General features: G+C 45.4%; 1 protein-coding gene across 2 annotated transcripts in view; it reads right to left on the bottom strand.

Annotated features, from left to right (window-relative positions):
• Positions 1 to 21308, bottom strand: part of SLC3A1 (solute carrier family 3 member 1) — a 37799-nt gene extending 16491 nt beyond the window's left edge. The window contains exons 1-4 of one of the 2 annotated variants that reach the window (XM_045445894.1): positions 20806 to 21308; positions 15631 to 15810; positions 15328 to 15482; positions 9347 to 9472 (exon numbers count right to left, since the gene is read on the bottom strand). In XM_045445894.1, the coding sequence (XP_045301850.1) occupies positions 9347 to 9472; positions 15328 to 15482; positions 15631 to 15810; positions 20806 to 21223 (879 nt within the window). In that variant the 5' untranslated portion in view covers positions 21224 to 21308. The remainder of the gene's footprint in view (positions 1 to 9346; positions 9473 to 15327; positions 15483 to 15630; positions 15811 to 20805) is intronic. The other variant, XM_045445895.1, reaches the window with a different exon arrangement.
• Positions 21309 to 22187: the final 879 nt, after the last annotated feature.

Here is a 22187-nt window from a genome sequence, read left to right as displayed (position 1 = left end):
TTACCAAATGCATTCATTCAATAAGTATTCGGGTTCCAACTGTGGGCCAGGCACTTAGCTAAGCCCTACAGCCATGAGCAAAATACAACAGCTGTGGTCCTAGGTCTCCTGAATTTATTTAGAATCCCCAACTAGACAGCAAATAGTAATGCAAGAATATTTAAGTCACAGCCAGGATAAAAAGCTTTAAAGGAGAGGCACATGATCTTACAAGAAGATGAAATAGCAGGATTGGTCCTGGAGGTCAGCGCAGCAGGAAGGCAGGAAGTGAGAGCGATTGGTTAGAGATTGAGAGAGAGAAGTCAATAGATGTAAAGGTACCTCATTGATGAGGCAGAACCATCTCGTCCCGGTGGCTCCAGGGGTCAACTCAGCATGAAGCTTCAGGACCCCTCAGTAACCCCGGCCCCTTCCTACCCACCTTCTTTCCCCGGGCTAAGTAAACACTCTGTACCTAACTTTACACTATTTTAAGAAGGCCCCAAATTTTCACAAGCTTCAGACTCCATACGACCCAGGCCTATGGCCAGGTGGCGTTGGTCCTGACAAGAGAGAACATGGGAGGTGGGTCAGGGTGGGGGTGGGACACAAATAGCTGTAATCCATCCAAGCCACCTCTGACAAAGCTGTGGGAAAACATTAAACACCACGCTGTTGTAAACATTAAGCTTTGGGGCACGGATTTCCCAGAAAAAAATCTGCTCATTTTCTTCATGGGGTCCTTATTCCCTTTGGGAATAGACTTGCTAACGGTTGACCCAGCCATAAAAAAATGAGAAATGTGTACCCGAGCAAAGGTTTCTGGCCCTGGCAGGGGTTTTCACTTCAGTCCAGTAAGAGATACAATGATCATTTGAAGAGACAAAACAGCAAAAGTTGGATGGTTATTTTTGAGAGTCATTGTAAAAATGCTGTGGTCTTCATTCAGATAATCCAAAATGTGCTCTTGAAAAATATTTGTGCTATTTATTCTCCCAACTAGGTGAGAAAAGGGAGCTCTAGATTTTGATCATTAACCCTCTCTTTACCCCATTTAAGCTCTCCCAGGGTGCCTGGTGCAGAAATGGGCACAGAGCCTAGTTCTGCTGGGTCTGGGAGACCCACAGAGGCGCCACGGGACTCTAGGGACAGTACATTGTGTCCCCGATTCCTGTATAACTCCCATGACATCACAGAGTCCTGGTTTCTCTACCAGGCACCTTTTCATTCTTTTCTCCTTAAACAATTCACTGCGCTGAGTAAAACAGGAACCAATTCAGCATTACTAGTCTCATATCCAGATTCACGAAACCTAGAGGCAAAACTTTTCTTTTGAGATGACTAAAGTTACTGGGCCATTTACCTAAAAAGCTTAGTTTGCGAAATAGAAAAACTCTGCTCTTACAGGTGACGATCTGTAAGACATCGTCTTGAAAGTGCATAAACCCCAGGTTCAGTCCATCTCAAAGAGGAATAACAAACTATAGGATATTTTAGAAGTACAGAGAGAAAACTATATTCTCTGCTTTTAAGCAAAGGAAAGAAAATCGACCCTACTGCTGTTCAGAAATCTTGGTGAAACTCTTGGCTAACTCCTTCAGGAGCAGGGCATGGAGGAAGGATCACGGGCTCAGGATTCTGACCCATCCGAGCGCCCTTCCCAGCTCCCCACTTTGCATCCAGCTGCGTGCGTTAGGGCATCTGCATGGCCTTACTGACCTTGGTTTCCTCATCCATAAAATTACACCCGCCTGGCAGAGTTTCTGTAGGGACTAAATAAGGTATTGCTGCTAGAGTCAATTCACACTTGGGTGTTTATATTACCTGATCTCTCTGCAGTGTTTGGCCCTGCTGACTAAACGCGCCTTCTAGAAATACTCCTATCCCTTAGCTCCCAGATACCCACTCCTCGTTTGCCACTTTTCTCTGTCTACTCCGCAGTCCTTTAAATATTAGCACTTTGGGGGGCGCCTGGGTGGCTCAGTCGGTTGAATGTCCGACTTCAGCTCAGGTCATGATCTCATGGTTTGTGAGTTCGAGCCCTGCATCGGGTCCTGTGCTGACAGCTTGGAGCCTGGAGCCTGCTTCAGATTCTGTGTCTCCCTCTCTCTCTGCCCCTCCCCCACTCATGCTCTCGCTCTGTCTCAAAAATAAAGAAAAGTTAAATATTAGCACTTTGGGGGGCTCTTACACTCCCTGTTCATTTCATTTCACAACATTGTATTGACTCATTTATCTACCCATTTATTATTTAACAAGCATTTAAATAACAAGGAACACCCTATCCTAAATGCCATATAGAGAGGTTAAACCACTTAATCCCCAATCACCCCTACGAGGTATGTGTCATTACTGTTCCTGTTTTACCAACGAGGGAACTGAGGCACAGGGAGATGAGGTAACTTGATCACGGTCACAGAGTTAGTAAGTGGTGGCACCAGAATTGGAACCCTCTGGCACCCTTACCCATTTGCTCTGCTTTATTTTATTTTATTCTTTCGATTGGAAGATCTGCCAACTTCTGGCCCCTATTCCCACAATAGGGCATTCCCAAAATGCCAACAATCACCTCAAGCTCAGTTGCAAGTGACCCCCTTGTCCATCTTGGCCAGCCTGGCGCTCTCACTGACACTACCTGCCTGACCTCTGTAGGCCTGGTCCGCATGCCCACAAATCCCAGAGTTTTATCTCTAAGCCAGACATGTCCCCCAAGCTCCATGTCCTTATATCCGAGTCTCCATTGAATACTTTGACATCTCAGACGTCAAACTCTCCATGATTAAGACATGCCCCTCCCCCCCGCCTTGTCTCCCATCTCAGAAAATGGCACCACCGCCAGTCTGCATTCAAATCCGAAATCTGAGAGTCACGCCAGACTCCTCTCTAACCTGATGATACCCCTGCAACCCCGTGCCACCTCACTCCTCCGAAGCCCCTGGCATTTCTTCCCTGATGACTGACCCATCCTCTCCCCTGGCCCCTCTGCCTCCAGACCTGCCCCACTCAAACCCCTTCTCCACAGCCACTGATTTCCAAAATGCAAATGGAAAATGATTTCCCTAAGACCTTGTAAACTCAAATCCTCACCACCTCACCACCAACACCGTGCTCAGTAGGAGCAGAGCAGAGCTGACATTTAAGCCGGGGCGGGGTGGGGGGTGGGGTGGGGTGGGTGGAGGTGGGGTACCTGGGCTCCCTGTCCCCAGTGGCCATGAACATGCCAGCACTCAACATTTCCACATGGCGGGCTCGGGGTCCTGACACCGTTCAGGCAGAGGGTTGGGCTGTGTGGAGTCTCTTCCCTGCTCTGCTACTAACCCAGCTCTCTGGACTTCTGTTCGCTCATTTGGCAAAGAAGAGACTTGATCGCAAGTAAAAACCAAAGTGGCTGGAAACGTCCAAAATGCCATACAAACGTAAGCCTCCACCTTCTCCCAAGAAGGCTTCTAGACTTCACGAGGTAAACACACTCAAGCCCCGAGAGGTTCGGGGCAGAGCCAAGTCCCCTGAAGGCCAGTGCAAGGAGGATACAGAGAGGAGAGACGAGGGTGCTGTGTGCTGTGTGCCCCCCGCTTGCCTCCCACTGTGCAGATAATCTGAAATCTGATGGGAGCCAGAAGCAAGAAGTCGCCATGAGTGCAAGCTGGTATGCAAGCAGGAATCATTCCAAATGCCTCCCCACCACAAACTCGCTGGGTTGCAAATAATTAACCTGCTTAGCTCTACTGCAGAGATAAGTGCTGCTGGGGGGTAGGAGGGTGTTGGAAAGTCCCCTTCATGTGAAAAGTCCCTCTTCAGCAGCAAAGAGCCTTTCCTTGCAGCTTCTTGGCCTTTCTTATTTATAGTTCTAGAAGCAAATCTTCTATACCAGCCTTACAAAAATGTCTAACCTTCAACTGGAGGCAGTTAAGGATTCATCCCAAGGGGAATCTCATTCTGTTGAGAGTAGTAAATAAGGCTCTCGTTCCACTACTTGGATGCCTGCAAGGGAACGGCTGGAACAGTCAAAAAATAATTAATGTATTGGCTGGCACCTTTGGACAAAATTGATCACACTTGTCTAAACATCTCCAGACAATCCATCTCTATTTGCCACACAAGGAGCCTGGAGAAAAATCCACTGCCTGATAAACCGACTGGATTATACTCACATTTATGAATTTCTATTTTTTTTCTTTTCTTAATGTTTATTACTTATTTTTGAGATACAGAGAGAAACAGACAGACAGACAGATAGAATGTGAGCAGGGGAGGGGCAGAAAGAGAGGGACACACAGAATCCAAGGCAGGCTCCAGGCTCTGAGCTGTCAGCCCAGAGCGGGACGCGGGGCTCCAATTCTCAAACTGCGAGACCATGGCCCGAGCCGAAGTCGGACGCTCAACCGACTGAGCCACCCAGGCGCCCCACCACATTTATGAAGTTCCAACTGAAACCGCTTGAAAAACTGTGTAGGAAAAGTGAAGCACAGAGACAGAAACGGGTTTGCCTCAAGTCGGAAGTGGGGTTGTGGGTAAGAGGATGGACTCTGGGTTTGAATCCTGCTCTGGATCAATCCGCCCCAGGTGGGTGACTTCACCTCTTTCACCCTCAGTTTCCTTCTCTGTAAAATGATCCTGCAGTCTCCTAAATAAGGCTTGGTCAGAGCATAAATGAGATGATCCAGGTAAGGCACTTGGCACAAAGTAAATGCCCAAAAGTGTGTGGGGGCGGGGTGGGGCGGGGAAAGGTACAGGTGGGGGTGTGTAAATGATCTTTGGTGAAGGAAGACAGTGTCCACCCTCCAGCAAAGAAGGTTAAAACTAACCTTCTTTGCCCCACCCCCCTCTCCCCAACCTCAAAGAGACAAGGCTGCACTGACAAGGTGCCTACTTCTGGAACAGATCATCTAAATTCATCTAAATTCTGGGAAACATTAAACATGTGTAGTAAAAACAGCCGTAGAAGTAAGGAGTCTACAGGAATATATTTAACAGCAACAACAACAAAATGCAAGACTTGCACAGTGAAAACGCAAAACAATGTTGAAGGAAATTAAAGACCTAAACAAGTGGAAAGACATCATGTGTTCCTGGTTCAGAAGACTTAATATTGTTAGAGTGGCAATGCTGCCCCACACTGATGCCCGCATTCAATGCAATCCCTATTCAAATCCCAGGAGCAGGCTGCTTGCAGAAATTGACAAGCTGATCATATGGAAACTCATATGGAAAGAATATGATCCAGTAACTCCACTCCTGGATATTTACCCAAAGAAAACAAAAGTACTAACTCAAAAAGATACATGCACCCCCATGTTTAGTGCAGCCTTATTTACAATAGCCAAGCTATGGAAGCAGTCCAGGTGTCCATTCACAGATGAATGGGTAAAGAAGATGTGGTCTGTACACACACACACACACACACACACACACACACACAACGGAATATTACTCAGCCATAAAAAGAATGAGACCTGGCCATTTACATCGGTATGGATGGACCCAGAGGGGATTATGCTAAGTGAAATAAGTCAAACAGAGAAAGACAAATACCATATGATTTCACTTACCTGTGGAATCTAAAGAACAAAACAAAAACAAACAACAGTCTTTTCAATACAGAGAATAAACTGGCGGCTGCCAGAGGGGAGGTCGGTGGAGAGATGGGCACAAGAGATAAAGGGGATTAAGAGGTACAAACATTCAGTTGCAGAACAAGTCATGGAGATTGAAAAGTACAGCGATGGGAATACAGTCAATAATATTCTTGACATTGTTGTATGGTGACAGATGGCGACTGCACTTACTGTGGGCAGCGCTGAGTAATATACGGAATTGTCAAATCACTATGTTGGACACCTGAAACTAATATAACATCGTATGTCAACTATACTCCAATAAATAATAATAATAATTGATCGCCAAAAGAAAGAAAGGAATACAAGGACCCAAAATAGCCAAAGAATCTTGAAAGAGAAGAACAAAATTGTAGGACTCACACGACCCAGTTTTGAAACTTCCCATAAAGCTAGACTAATCCAGACATTGTGGTATTGGCACAAGAACAGACCTACAGATCAATAGAGAAGAATTGAGTCTAGAAATAAATCCTGACATTTATGGCCAGTTGATTTTCAAAAGGGTTCCAAGACAGTTCAATGGGGAAAGAATACCTTTTTTTTAAACACATGTTGTGGGAATAACTGGATAGCCACATGCCAAAGAATTAAGTTGGACCCCCTCATGCCATATATAAAAGGTAATTTAAAAAGTGGATCAGATACCTAAAATGTAAGAGCTACAACTATAAAACTAGGAAAAGAAAACATAAAAAATTTTCATAACCTTGGGTTAGGCAATGGTTTTTAAATGACACTAAAGTACAAACAACAAAAGAAAAAAAAAAAACCGGATAAATTGGACAATTTAAAACTTGTGCTTCAAAGGACTCCATCAAGAAAGCAAGAAGACACCCCACAGCATGGGAGAAAATTGCAAATCATGTATCCAGAATACATATAAAATTCTTTTTTAAAGTTTATTTTATTTACTTTGAAAGAGAGAGAAAGAGAGAGAGAATGGGGGAAGGGCAGAAAGAGAGAGAGAGAATTCCAAGCAGGCTCCTCCCTGTCAGCCAAAATCAAGAGTCAGACACTTAACCAACTGAGCCACCCAGGCGCCCCTATACAAATTTTTTTTACAACCAGGGCATCTGGGTGGCCTAGTCAGTTGAGCATCCGACTCTGGCTCAGGTCATGATCTTGCAGTTTGTGGGTTCAAGCCCCAGGTAGGGCTCTGCTCTGGACAGTGCGGAGCCTGCTTAGGATTCTCTCTCCCTCTCTCTCTCTGTCCCTCCCCTGCTCACACTCTTTCAAAATAAATAAACTTCAAAAGAATCTTAAAACCAACAATAGAAAGACGAATAACACAATTTTAAAATGGGCAAAGGATGTGAACAGACATTTCTCCAGCAAAGATATAAAAATAAACTACATAAGCACATGCGAAGATGCTGAACGTCATTAGCCATCAGGGAAACGTAAATCGGAACGCCAGTGAGATGTCACTACACACCCACTAGGATGACGGTACTCAAGAATACAGACAGTAACAAGGGCTGGCAAGGAAGGATGTGGGGAAATCGGGACCCTCACACATTGCTACCGGGACTAAACATGGTGCAGCTGATTTGGAATAGAGCTGGGCAGTTTCTCAACTTATTAAATATAGATTATAAATACAGATACATATCGTAGACATACAGGTAGATATTGTATGACTTTGTTTATATGAAATGTCTAGAACAGGCGTATCCACGGAGACAAAAAGTAGATTAGCGGTTGCCGGCAATGGGGGGGGGGGGGCGGGTAGACACGGAGAGTATCTGCTAATAGATATAGGGCTTCTTTGGGGGGTGAAGAAAATGTTGTGAAATCAGTGGTGATAGCTTTACGACTCTGTGAAGAGACTAAAACCACTGAATTATACACTTGAAGGGGTGCATTTTATGTTTATGTGAATTATATCTCCCTAGAGGTAGTACTTAAAAACAAGAGGGGCGCCCAGGGGGGCTCGGTTGGTTAGGCATCCGACTTCAGCTCAGGTCATCATCTCACAGTTTGTGAGTTCAAGCCCCTGCATCGGGCTTACTGCTATCCGTGCAGAGCCCAAGTCAGATCCTCTGTCTCCTTCTCTGTCTGCCTCTCTCTCTCGCTCTCTCTCAAAAGTAAATAAACATAAGAGAAAAGAAAAAAAAAAAAAAACAAGAACAAACTTAAGGGTTGTGGGCGCCCTCGGTGGCTCCAGCGTGGCCACCTGCACCCTCACCCTTCAGCTGACAGGGTACGAGCTATAGAAAGGGACCCACAGCTCTCTGTTCTGTTCGGGTCCCCTCCCCACCTACCGACCTCAGAGCACTCCCCCACTAACCTGAATCCCTGCCCACTACAGCCACAGCAGCAGCAGCAGCAACACCACAGCTGATGTCTGCCGTGTTGGGTATTGGAACCATCACTGTGTGGTGACCGCCGACAGGAAGCCTCCTATGAGGGGCCACGGAGGGATCTTCAGCAGCTCAGCAGGAATCCCTTACAGCAGCCTTCGTGGCCCCGTGGGATCCGCCCCTCATCTCCACTTCTTGGATCTCAGCCCCTAACCCTCCCTCTCGTGTCACTCCTATGCACTGGCAGGCTCGCCAGATAAAACACAGGACACCCCACTAAGTTTTCATTTCAGATGCGCCACGAGTAATGTTTTAGCAGAAGCGGGTCCCAAATACCATCTTTCTCGTTGTTTATCTGAAATGAAAATTTAGCTGGTGTCCTGCATTTCCATTTGCTCCCTCCGGTCACTGGATGCACCAGCCTCCACGTCATTCCTGAAACACACGAAGCACGCTCTCACCTCGAGGTCTCTGCACTGGCTCTTCCTCCCGCCTGGAACCTTCTTCCCCCAAACATCCACGGGGCTCCCTTTCAAACTTCAGGTCTTTGTCCAAACAGGACCTCCACGGAGGGATGGCCCCAAACCAACTTGTGCCTGGCACTCTGACGTCCCTTACCCTCAGGGACCACCCGACACGTTACCCGTTTAGTTGGTAACTGTGTGCCCTCCCCTCGGTTTGCAGACAACGCCTTGAGAGCAGGTTTTATTCGCGGCTGCATTTCCAGTGCTTAGAACACGACCTGGATACAGAAGGCCGTGCACGGGTCATGTCCCACAATGTTCCAGACAGCCCGTGAGACGAATACCGCCTTCGACCGTGTTTCACAGATGAGGGGTCAGAGACACGGAAAGCCAAATATCTCACCCAGAAGCCCACGGTAGCAGCAGTGGCGCTGGGTCCAGATGCAGGCTCAGATCTAATGCCCACACTCTGGCGCACCTCACTCCATCCTCTCGTCATCACAGGCAGAGGGGTACCTCAGGGCTAAGTTACCAAGGTATTTCTGCCTCCCTCCCCCATCCGTTGTGTGAGGAAGGAACGACCAGCATGCCTGAGGGTCTAATATTTGCCTCAGACTCCATAATCCCAGAGTTTAATTGTATTACTTGGTTGTTGTTTTTTTTTTTTTTTTTTAACGTTTATTTATTTTTGGGACAGAGAGAGACAGAGCATGAACAGGGGAGGGGCAGAGAGAGAGGGAGACACAGAATCCGAAACAGGCTCCAGGCTCTGAGCGGTCAGCACAGAGCCCGACGCAGGGCTCGAACTCACAGACCGCGAGATCATGACCTGAGCCGAAGTCAGACGCTTAACCGACCGAGTCACCCAGGCGCCCCGTATTACTTGGTTTTGCCTGAACAAGTACTGTTCAACACAAAGCGTATCGGGTACCCACCTCTATACCCATGCAATGGAGAAGTCTGTGGGGGTATCTGTACTCACTTTTATTTCCTCTTGCACATCAGGATTGTGGAAATTTAAATCAGGTTGTTCTCTCATAAACTGGTGAAAGTAACATTGGTTTCGTACTTCGTCAAAGTGCCAACTGGAGTTTCCGTACACACTTAGCTAGCAAACAGAAAACAGCATATCACCTTCTTAGCATCCATGTAATGGCATTGCCCGCAAAGAAACAATCATTGCCATCCCTGGCCCGGTGCAGGCGGAGTGCGCAAATCCTCAGAATTTTCCTTCTAGGGAGAGCACTGGATAAATTCATTCCTTAAAATGTCACCCACGAATGCCGCACAGACGTAGTTGGGGTATATTTGTCTAGTAGAAGCTGTTCATAACAACCGCAATAGCAAACCAATGCTCTCAAATGTAGAATGAGGCCAATTTAAGGAGCGGACATTTTTTTTCTCCAGAACAGGATATTTTTTTTATTCAAGTAACTACAAATCGGAAACCAGATTGGGGGAGGGAGGACCAGGCTGGGACAAATAATGGCTACCTCTTCCCTGGCAGAATGGGGAGGAGGTGGCCCCTACACCCTCAATGGTTAATACAGGTCCCCCCGCCTCGCTCTGCCACAGCATCCCACTTTCCCTGGGACTGGGGTGGTCGGGAACCCAGCCTGCTCTGCCCCAAGCCCCTTCCCTTAAGAGCATCTTGGAGGAGGGGGATGCCGGCAGAACAGCAGGAAGCAATGAGGACGAACATCTGGTGGTCATGGCAGTGATGACGTTTGTCTAAGAATGGAAACATTGAACAAAAACAACACACTGTCCAGAGGTAGTTTGTGAACAGAGGAAAGATGGAACCAGAACCTTGAGGGGTAGAGAGGAGCGGAAGGGTGGGAGTGAGCAAGGCTAGTTCCTTGTTATTAGTGCCCCGTGTGAGGCATGGGGAAACCAAGGCCTAGGGTGGAAGCGGATGGGGTCGGGCAGTGGCTGCGGCCCACCTGAGGTGGGCTGCCACAGGGAACCTGGGCCTCCTGGATAATGGGTGGACTGCATTTCCCTCACAGCAATAGATTCCAGGGTGGCGGTGAGGTGGGCTGGAGCCCATTTACAGAGGGTAGGGGGCTCGGACCCCTCCTGCCTTCCCTCTTGTGCCCCAAATGGGACCATCTGACCTTGAGCAAGGACTAGGCAAGGTGGGAAGGAAGAAGACTAGGTGTGAGCCACACCTACTGAGGCACAGGTCGGCTGGGGGCATCTTGGAGCTGAGCGCCCCTCCCCATTGGCCGTATCTGCTGCTGCCGGGGCTATGGAGTGGGGCAGATCAGAATGAGATGGGGCTTGAGCCCCTTTTAAGGCCAGGGGAGCCCTCCCAGGCCCCTTAGTGGGAAGCCAGAGGGAAGAGTGGGGAAGCAGAAGGGACGCCCAAACCAAGAGCCCAGTCAGCAATGTCCCACCACTGAGTGTGGGGACACAGCAGGAGCAGGATGCAGCAAGGTGGGAAGTCAGCTTCGTCTGGAAGGGCAAGTATGCGCCTGGGGTGAGGGGTCACTGGAAACCAAGACCAAAGGAAATTGCTCCCCTCTTGGGCCCACAGCAGCTGGTGGTGAGGGTGCAGGTGGGTGGCAGTGATGCATGGGCCTGGGGGGGGCGGGCAGTGGTGCATGGGCCTGGGGGGGGCAATGGGAGTGGAGCTGTCGAGTCCCAGAAAGAACCTAAAGAGCAGACATTTCTAACATATTTTCTTGAACCTTCTATCCAGGCTCTGGACTCCTGTTTGTGAAGAAATGCAAATGATGGTCAACTGGGGAGAAAGATACATTCCATTGGTCTTGGAGTTTGAATCCACAGAGTGGATATTTAAACTGGATCCTCAGAACATTAGTAGAATCATCCACTTAAAACTCTTCTTAAAAAAATAACAATAATAAAATAAAATAAAATAAAATAAAATAAAATAAAATAAAATAATAAAAATCAAAACCCTCTAGCCCTCAGGAATAAAAGAAATCTAGCAGCTTCAAGCACCTGGCACTGATTTCCTCTTTCTAGGAATGCTCACAAATGTGACTCCAAAGCATGACTCTCCTGGCAGACTTTCCTGCCTCTCTCGCTGCTGCTTTTAAGTCAGCTTGGTTCCTTCAATGGGGCGGTTCCTCAGGGCTCTAGCTTGGGCTTTTGTTCATTTCATGCAAAAGAAAACATCTGGACAACATTTACAAACTGGGGGATTTTGCACAAATCTTTCTCTTTTTAACTGGAAGACCCAGTCATGGTGGGTCCAAATTGCCACTAAAACAAGTGGGTGGAGCTAAGTGGCAGCTGCCGCCTTTCAAGGAAACACACCCTCATCGCAGGCCCTGACACAAACCAGGATATTTACAGTCTATGCGACCAAGAAAAGATGGGTATCCAGAATACAAAAAGAACCCCACCAATTTCAAAGGCACAAACAACCCAAAAGAAAACTGAGGAAAGAAACCATAAACAGGTGTTTCACCAAAATGGAAGCTCAAGTGAATGAAATGTACGAATAAATGTTCAACATCATTAGTAACCAGATAAATCTTCATTCGCAACTAGATAAATGGAAAAGGAAGACCTCAGGGTGATACTAATTTAGGTTCACTTGGTAAAAATTATTAAGTCCGGCAGTACCAGTAAGTTAAGGAGAATATGTATGTTTTATACTGCTGGAGGGGATATAAATTGGTACAACCACTTTGACAATCAGTTTGGTATTATCTTTTTTTTTTTTTTAATTTTTTTTTCAACGTTTATTTATTTTTGGGACAGAGAGAGACAGAGCATGAACGGGGGAGGGGCAGAGAGAGAGGGAGACACAGAATCGGAAACAGGCTCCAGGCTCTGAGCCATCAGCCCCAGAGCCCGACGCGGGGCTGGAACTCACGGACCGCGAGATCGTGACCTGGCTGAAGTCGGACGCTTAACCGACTGCGCCACCCAGGCGCCCCCAGTTTGGTATTATCTTGCAGAGGTCAGCATGCAGTCTCGTGCACCCAGAAATTTCACTCCTAGCCATTTGCCTTTCAGAAGCTCTTGTACATGCACCCCGGGACAAAGAGACTAATGAGAATGTTACCATGGCATCGTTAATACTAGTAAAAAAATAAAATAAAATAAAATAAAATAAACCCCTGGAAACAGTCCAATTGCCCATCAGTGTGGAAGAGTGGATAAGTAAATCATGGAATATTTATACAATGGAATATTACATAACAGTGAAAAAGCATAGGGCACCTGGTTGGCTCAATCAGTCTTTGGCTCAGGACCACAGTTTGTGAGTTCAAGCCTTGCATGAAGCTTTGCACTGACAGTACAGAGCCTGCTTCCGATCCTCTGTCTCCTCCCTCTCTCTCTGCCCCTCCCCCGCTCATGCACACTCACTCTCTCTCTCTCTCTCTCTCAGAAATAATCGTTAAAAAAAAAAGAAAGAAAATGTATAAACCACAGCTACCGGACTCTACATAGATGAACATTAAAAACAGTGAAAAAGCTAGTTACAGGAGATTTACATGCACCAGGACATTTATCATAGAGTCCAAAACAGGAGAAACTAAATAATAAATCTTTTAAAAATATGCAGCATATGCAGCATAGGAAAAACACAAAGCAAGGACTTGGAAAACCCCCAAATGTGAGGCAGTGGTCACCCCTAAGAGGAGGCGTGGGGAGGGACAGGGAGGAACCTGCAGGCATTTTCAGCAGTGTTGGTAATGTTCAATTCTTAATTTGGGGATGGGCTCATTGATGTTCACTATATTATTACTTAGATACATATTACCTATATTTTCTAACAGTTTTATTCACGTATAAATGAACACAATAAACTGTACATATTGTGTGTACGATCTGATCAGTTTCAACATGTGTATATGTTTGTGAACTTCTCACCATGATCAAAATAGTGAATATATCCATCCTTTGGGACCCCCTGACCCCATCTTCCACTCCTCCCCATCTCCTTCCCATCCCTAAACAACTAATCGGCTTCCTGTCACTACAGATGAGTTTCCATTTTCTAGAATTTCATGTTAAGTGGAATAATATGTACCTTCTGTCTGGCTTCTTTCACCGGTATAGTTCTTTTGAGATTCATCCATGGTGTTGCCTGTTATCAATAGTTCATTCCTTGTATGGCTGAGTAGTATTCCATTGTATGGTTATGCCACAAGATGTTTTATACATCTATCATATATTACATATATTTTGGTATGTATCAACTATTTTTTAAGTTTATTTATTTTGAGAAAGAGAGAGAGAGAGAAGTGCCTGTGGGGGAGGGGCAGAGAGGGATAGAGACAGAATCCCCAGCAGCTTCTGTGCTGTCAACATGCAGCCCGATGCAGAACTCACTCACAAACTGTATGATCATGACCTGAGACGAAATCAAGAGTCAGACACTTAACCAACTGACCACCCAGGTATCCATGTATCAACTACTAAAAAAACAAAAACAAACAAACCCAAAAAGCCAACAATGTTGGCTATAGTGGAGAACAGATGGAAGGATGGAGAAACTGGAGGCTGTTACAGGCCTGTAGGCAAGAGATGATATGGTTGGAAGTATGGGCAGCAATTTTTAAAAGTAGACTGTATAGTGGGACAGTGCCATCATTAGCCCTTTCATTTACTGGCTGTGTGACGGAGGGCAAGGTGTTTAACACTGCTCATCTGCAACACAGGAATTAAAACTCATAGGCTTGCAGGGCAGATTAAATGAAGGAATGAATATAACACACTTAGCACAGAGCCCGGCACATAGCATGCATTTAGTAAATGCTTGTTAATATTGTAATCATTTCAACAAGTGTGCGGGATTGGGGAAAAGAAAAATTAAGGAGCTAAAACTGCCAGGATTGCTGATAACCCGCTCACCAGGCTGCATACTAGTACTATTCACGAAACCTGGGGTACAAGAGGTTGGCGGGGAGAAGATCACACAGTCAGCATTGATACGTGTTGATATTGAGTGCCCTTGGTTCATCTAAAAGTTGATGCCCAGGAGTCAGCCTCTTTAAGTGTTTCTGGAGAAGGTCAGGAAGAGAGGAGGAGGGACTGGAGGGTAGAGATCCAGAGGATCCAGGGTAAACAGTTCTGCAGAAAGCAGGACAGACATGAACCAGAGCAGGTGGGGGGACCAGACCAGGACAGGGGCAGAGTTGCCAGATAAAGTACAAAACATACAATTAAATCTGAATTTCAGATACACAGTGCATCATTTTTAGTGTAAGTATGTCCCATGAAATATACTCAGAAACTATGCAAATTCAGATTTCACTGGGCTTCCTGGATTTTTACTTATAAGTCTGGTAACCCCAGACAAGACAGACGCGGCCTCTGCCGTAAAAAAAGGTGAGTAGGAAGAGGGTGGGTATAGGAGCAGGCAGGTTTGATGACTTCTGGTCTCCCTTCGAAGCAGAACTTGCCGCTGAGCATGATAAGAGGCAGAGATGGCAAGAAGGGTGTTTGAGGAAGAGAGAAGGCCTGGATGGTAAAATTCCAAGACTGGATGCCTCAGTTCAGGTGAGGACAATGGATGTGTGATGTCTCTGAAGGCACAGACACCAAAGTTCAGGCGAAGAGAAAGTGGACAGTCAGGCTCATTTATGGCTGGGGTTTTACTGGACAGGGGAGTCACACAGTCAGAAAGACACAGGAGTCTGGAGTCAGAAAGACGGAGGAGTCAGCAAGACCGTTACTGACCTAATAGGACATGGAGTCCAAGTCTGACGGCATGGGAAGTAAGGGAGGAAGAAGCTAGTAACAAAGTACAGGCTTTAATGTGCTAAAACACATCAGTTCCACAATGGAATAAAAAGTCCAAATCCAAATGATTACAAGCCTTGGGTAGGTTATTTCTATTTATTTGGGAAATTTTCCCCTCCCCCAAAACTATACCCATTCACTTTTTTCCTTAAAAGGACTTTATAGATAACCAGTTTAATCACCGAAGATCTGCCCATTTTCTCTTTGTAAATCAGACAAGTCGGTACTTACCCAGTTGTTGGGTGGTACGGTTATGCCATTCTCATGGGTACAGTCATGCCAGATGTAATAATCAGTATATTTCCCTGTCCGGGTCCGACTCAGTTGAAACCAAGCATGTTTATCACTGGTGTGGTTTGGTATGAAATCAATTATTAATTTTAAACCTAATGAGTGAAAATATTTCAAATGTTAGGAAGAGATTATATTAGACAAATACAGGTCTGTTAAGGAAAAAAAATGCTTTAAGTAAGCAATTGGAGAATGCTTTTCTCAACCCCCCCCCCCCCCACACCCACCTACCACTCAGTTTACCTTTATCATGTATGGCTGCAACCAGATTCTCAAAATCTTTCATTGTTCCAAAAATAGGATCGATTTCTCGGAAATCTTCAACACCATGTCGGAAATCTTTAAGGGATGACTTATAAAATGAAGTAATCCAAATAGTTTTTATATTTAAAGTTGTGATGTAGTCCAGTTTCTCTTGAATGCCTGAAGAAAAAAGTCAAGGCCATGAGAAATAAAGTTTGACTTTTTGATCGAAGGATTAAAAACAAAACCAATATGGCTAAAATTGAAATATGTATATTGAAACAGAAATACTCAGAATTCTGTTGAATTTGACGAAATTCAAATAGAAAAGTCTAGTTCTACCAGTAGCATCAAATGGTCTTTTAGCAATAACCTTTGACCTTTAACATAAATGGAAAACATTAACATCTGTCTGTGCCTTGTTCATAGATTATATTTAAAATCAAGGCTACAGTATTGCTAATTTATCCTACACATGGTTTTTGAACACCTAATCTAAGCCAGGTGCTGGACTAAGTGCCAAGGGACAAGGAAGAGTAACACACGGTCTAAGCTACACTGTCCAGTATGACAGCCATTTGTACATGTGGCCATTGAGCACTTGCAATGTGACTCGTCTATTGAGATGTGCTGTACATGCAAAACACACACTGGATTCTTAAGAATATGATAATGTAGGGGCCCCTTGGTGGCTCAGTCAGTTGACTGTCCAACTATAGCTCAGGTCATGATCTCACAGTTCGTGGGTTCGAGCCCTGCGTTGGGCTCTGAGCTGACAGTTCAGAGCCTGAAGCCTGCTCCGGATTCTGTGTCTCCCTCTCTCCCTGCCCTCCCCCACTCATGCTCTGTCTCTCTCTCTCTCTAACAAAAATAAATAAACATTAAAAAAAATTTTTTTTAAGAATGTAATAATGTAAAATATCTCAGTAATATTTTATGTTGATGATATGTTGATATGTTGGCTTAAACAAAATACTTTAAATGACTATTATTAAAATGGATTCTAAATTAAAATTAAATTTTTTTAAAGATTTTATTTTTAAGTAACCTCTACGCCCAACATGGGGCTTGAACTTATAACTCCAAGATCAAGAGTCACATGCTCTATTGACTGAGCCAGCCAGGTGCCCCTAAAATTAAATTATTATTAAAATGAATTTCTCATCTGTTTCTTTTGTACTTGTTTTAATGTGGCTCCTTAAAGAATTCACAATTATCTACGTGGTTCACGTTCTATACCCTTTGGACAATGCTGAAGCCAATCATTTACACAGAAGAGAATTCTAGATTTGGCTGAGAAGAGACACAGGAATGAAACTCCTTGTACTTGGAACCTTGTGGGATAATTAGCAGATAGTGTGTATTTGTGTGTGTGCGGTCCCAGTTCAGAGTCCTAATTGCAGATCAGACTTGAGTGTAGTAACTTCAATCTCCAGTAACTTTGGGTGGGACCCCTATATGGCTTCCTACAATCAGAGCCTGTCACAGGTCCCACAGGAGGCTGGAGGTCACTGAGACCAAAGCACAAAGTCTCCTGACTCCTGGCATTGGGGCTCTTCCCCTATTATAGGATGCTTGTTTTTGTCCCCTTTGTACCTCAGTTCCTCCATATGGGTGTCTGTGAGACCTCTCAGACTATTCACCACCAACAAAAGGATTTTGATTTCAATCAGAACAATACAAGATATCTTAAGAATAAGGAAAGGAACATGGGGCGCCTGGGTGGCGCAGTCGGTTAAGCGTCCGACTTCAGCCAGGTCACGATCTCGCGGTCCGTGAGTTCGAGCCCTGCGTCAGGCTCTGGGCTGATGGCTCAGAGCCTGGAGCCTGTTTCCGATTCTGTGTCTCCCTCTCTCTCTGCCCCTCCCCCGTTCATGCTGTGTCTCTCTCTGTCCCAAAATAAATAAACGTTGAAAAAAAAAAAAAATTAAAGAATAAGGAAAGGAACAGGATGGTAAAAACAAAGGGGCTGGGCAGATACAAAGTAAACAAGGGATCCCAGGCCCCCACTCCAGGGGACAGAAGGCAATCACCAAAAACAAACTGAAACCTGGAGTGGTTCCTTCAATAGTAACAAGCAAATCCCCTCAACCTCAAGGACAAATACCTATTGATTAAAGGAAACAACTAGTCCCTCAAGGCAAAGTTACTAGAAAAGGCAAACATAGGAGCTGATGAGACATGGCCCTGTGTATGGGAATTTGGGATATATCTAGAAGGAGATTACAAGATTACAGGAAGTGGGGAGTTTATTTGGGTTTAGGGATTTTAGCTCTATTTTGTCAAAACATCACTTTTGCTAAGCATTTACTACATAAAGGGAGCAGGTGCTAAGGCCACGCAGAGATGAGGGGTGGTGGAAGGGAAGTCACCAGGATAGGTTACAAGGCGGTATCAGAGGGGACTGTAAACAGTCCAAAGTCCCATGAGCTCTGGGGAGGGGAATAGATGCTCTGACTGAAAGCTTAAATAAAGATTAATATAGGGGCACCTGGGTGGCTCAGTAGGTTGAGCATCTGACTCTTGATTTCAGCTCAACTCATGATCCCAGGGTCTTGGGATCGAGCCCTGCGTTGGGCTCCATGCTGAGTGGAAGAGACAGAATCCTCTCTTCCTCTGCCCCTCTCCCCTGCTTGTTCTCTCACTCTCTAATGGAAAAAAAAAAAAAAATTAATGCAGAAAGAGTTTCAACTGCACCTTGAAGGACGGATAATATTTTAATTAATTTTTTATTAATTTTTTAATACTTAAAAAAATTTTTTTTAACATGTATTTATTGTTGAGAGAGAGACAGAGCACAAGTGGGAGAGGGACAGAGAGAGAGAGGGAGACACCGAATCCGAAGCAGGCTCCGGGCTCTGAGCTGTCGGCAGAGAGCCCGACGCAGGGCTCGAACTCACGAGCTATGAGATCATGACCTGAGCCGAAGTTGGACACTTAACCGACTGAGCCACCCAGGTGCCCCCATTTATTTTTTTTAAAAGTTTATTAATTTATTTTCAGAGAGAGTTCAAGCAGGGGAGGGGTGGAGAGAGGGGGAGAGAGAATCCCCAGCAGGCTCTACACAGTCAGCATGGAGACCGATGCAGGGCTCAAATCTACAGCACTGGGATCATGACCTGAGCCGAGATCAAGAGTCAGACGCTTAACCAACTGAGCCACCCAGGCATCCCAATATTTCAATTAGTGAGGACACAGGAAGATACAAAAAAATATATCAAGCATGAAAAAGAAAAGCCTTTTATTAATTATTTTAAAGTAATCTTCAAAAAAATTTTAAAGTTTATTTATTTTTGAGAGAGAAAGAGACAGTGCAAGTAGGGAAGGGGCAGAGAGAGAGAGAGAGAGGGAGACAGAGAATCCCAAACAGGCTCCATGCTGCCAGTGCAGAGGCCCATGTGGGGCTCAAACCCACGAAACCCTGAGATCACAGCCTGAACAGAAACCGAGAGCTGGACGCTTAACAGGCTGAGCCAGCTAGGTGCCCCATCACATAGCCTTTCATTAATTATTAAGGTAAGTTAGAGATTTCAAGATCCTATTTGAAAGTTAGATTTTAAAGTTAGATTAAACTCTGGGGCACCTGGGTGGCTCAGTCGGTTAAGCAATGGACTCTTGATTTCGGCTCAGGTCATGATCTTCTGGTTGTGAGACTGAGCGCCGAGTCTGTTTCTGTGCTGAGGGTGGAGCCTGCTTGGGCTTCTCTCTCTCCATCTCTCCCTGGCCCTCCCCTGCTGTGTGCGTGTGCGCTCTCTCTCTCTCTCTCTCAAAATAAATAAATAAGCATTTAACATTAGATTAAGCTCATCCCCAGTTCCCATACTCTATTAGATCATTTTCTTTTATTTTTTTTTTCAAACTAAGTCTGATCAAAAATTACCTTGTTTGTTTCTTATCGTTACCTGAACTAGAGCGACCGTATCAAGCAAGTTGTCCAGGACAGCTCCTGTTTACATGTGCTGTCTGGCAAAATTTTACTTTTAAAAGTGTTCTGATTTAAGCAACACAGTATAAGGATGCTCTACACTTGACTCAGAAATTATTGGCGGAACTTAAAAAAAATAGTTTTGGGGGGGCACCTGGGTGGCTCAGTCGGTTGAGCGTCTGACTTTGGCTCAGGTCATGATCTCGCGGTCCGTGAGTTCAAGCCCCGCGCCGGGCTCTGTGCTGACAGCTCAGAGCCTGGAGCCTGCTTCGGACTCTGTGTCTCCCTCTCTCTGCCCCTTCCCCCCTTGCGCACGCTCTTTCTCTCTCTCTCAAAAATAAACATGAGAAAAGTTTTTTAATAAAAAAATAATAAGGTTTACCTTGTGTTTCATTTTATTTTTACTAATAGGGATATTATTTTAAACAATCCTCAATTCAAGTAACGCCCAACACTCTGCTAATACCTTTTTTCCTTCCCTTCATTTCTCAGGATTTAAACTTTAAAGACTCAGCCTATACCTTTTATTTTTTTATTTTATTTATTTATTTATTTATTTATTTTAACGTTTATTTATTTTTGAGACAGAGAGAGACAGAGCATGAACAGGGGAGGGTCAGAGAGAGAGGGAGACACAGAATCTGAAATGGGCTCCAGGCTCTGAGCTGTCAGCACAGAGCCCGATGCGGGGCTCGAACTCACGGACCGTGAGATCATGACCTGAGCCGAAGTCGGACGTTTAACCGACTGAGCCACCCAGGCGCCCCAGCCTATACCTTTTAAAGATATCACTTAATTTTTTTCTAAAAACATAATGTATGCTTTATTCACTAATAAGAAACTCAGCTAGATTACCAAACTAGCCCCTACACACACTGGGAAAGCAGTTCTAAGCTGTCACTCTGAGATAACCAACTAGAAGGTGCACAGAAGCAGGAAGCATTTGAGGAGGAAATGAGTTCCACATAAGAAGTCAGAATCGATGAACTAAGCATATATACTTAGTGGGCAATAAATGAAACAACTCACTGGGGGCTCAAAGGCATGCAGCGAGGAGCCTTTCATCGTGCCGAGAACTGCCGGGTGGTGCTGAATGGCTTTTCGAATATCATAAACAAGGAGAAGCTCGGCGTGACCAGTCACAGCGGAATGTCCTTAGCGCCCAAACCAGGCACAGTTCGGTTTTGAGGATTGAGAGCCATAAACCAGCTGCATCCCGGCCCCGCCCTAATCCCCACTCCCGAACCCACCTTTTAGGTCTCCGTTCCCATCCATGTCACTGTCCTTGAAAGATCTCGGGTAGATCTGGTACATGGGCCCCGCCTGCCACCAGTCGAGACACTTTGGAGAGACGGCGATGATGGCTATGGTAGCCCCGATGAGCACGAACACCGAAGCCACGGTGAGCCAGAAAAGCACCTCCCGGGGCAGCCGGTAGCGGGCCTGGCCTGAGAACTGGAACAGCACCTCCTTGGGCATGCCCGCATAGGGCCTGATGTCCTTCAGGTCGGGCTCCACAGGGCCAAGGACGGCCACGGCGCCGTCCAGCCGGCTGCCTGGGTCCGGGTCCTTCTCCAGGATGTCTTCGTTCTGGACAAACCCGTTGTTTGTCTGGCATCCCTGCATACTCATCCTGATGGAGTCTGTCTTGCCTTTATTCTCAGCCATGTCCCACAGCCTTATCCCTTCAGAGGGCCTTCCTGCAATAAGAAAGGTGGAAAGGTGGCTTGCTGAAGTGCTTGGTCCTGTTAATGAGCTTTCGTGGTTTATAAATAAACCTGGGCGGACAAAGTCCAGCCAAGGAAGAAAGGGTAAAGGTAAAAGGGGTTTTAAAAAAAATTCTCTCTCCATCAACCCTTGCGGCTGTTGTGGCTATTGTCCCAACGCTGAGGGATTCAGACCTGGACGGGAACAGGGGCACGGAGGAGGGGAAAGGGGAGGAAGAAGCAGGGTTCCACTGCAATTTAAATGTTACTTGACTGGGTACACCAGTGTTCACGGCAGCGTTATTCACAATAGTCAAAAGGTGGAAACAAGCCAAGTGTCCATCAAAGGATGAATGGACAAACAAAATGTGATATATGCAAACAATGGAGTAATATTCAGCCATAAAAAGGAAATCCTGTCACACGCTACAACATGGATGAACCTTGAAGACCTCATACTAAGTGAAATAAGCCACAAAAGAACAGATATTGTGTGATTCCACTCGTCTGGGGCACCTAGATGAATTTATAGAGACGAGAGTAGAAGGGTGGTTACCAGGGGGTGGGAAGAAGGGAGTCATGGGGACTCACTGTTTATGGAGTACCGAACTTCCATTTGGGAGGATGAAAAAGTTCTGGAGATGGAGAGTGGAGATGGTTGCACAATAGTGTAAAAGTACTTAATGCCACCGAATTGTATACTTAAATAAAGTGGCAAATTTTATGCTATGTATATTTTACCACAGTAAAAAAAAAAAAAAAAAAAAAAAAAAAAAAAAGTTTAAAAAATGGTCCTTTTTAGCTAGGTAGGAGAAAAAGAAATACTGAATTTTGCAAGCGGAAACAGGCTTTTCTGTATGTTTTGTTTTAAAGGTCTCTTTTCTTCCTCCAAATCCAAGAGGAAGAGTGTCTGGAGACAGGGAGCA

This window comes from Leopardus geoffroyi, chromosome A3 (genome assembly GCF_018350155.1).
Source record: "Leopardus geoffroyi isolate Oge1 chromosome A3, O.geoffroyi_Oge1_pat1.0, whole genome shotgun sequence".
NCBI lineage: Eukaryota > Metazoa > Chordata > Mammalia > Carnivora > Felidae > Leopardus > Leopardus geoffroyi.
This window is presented reverse-complemented; position numbering and strand designations above follow the sequence as displayed.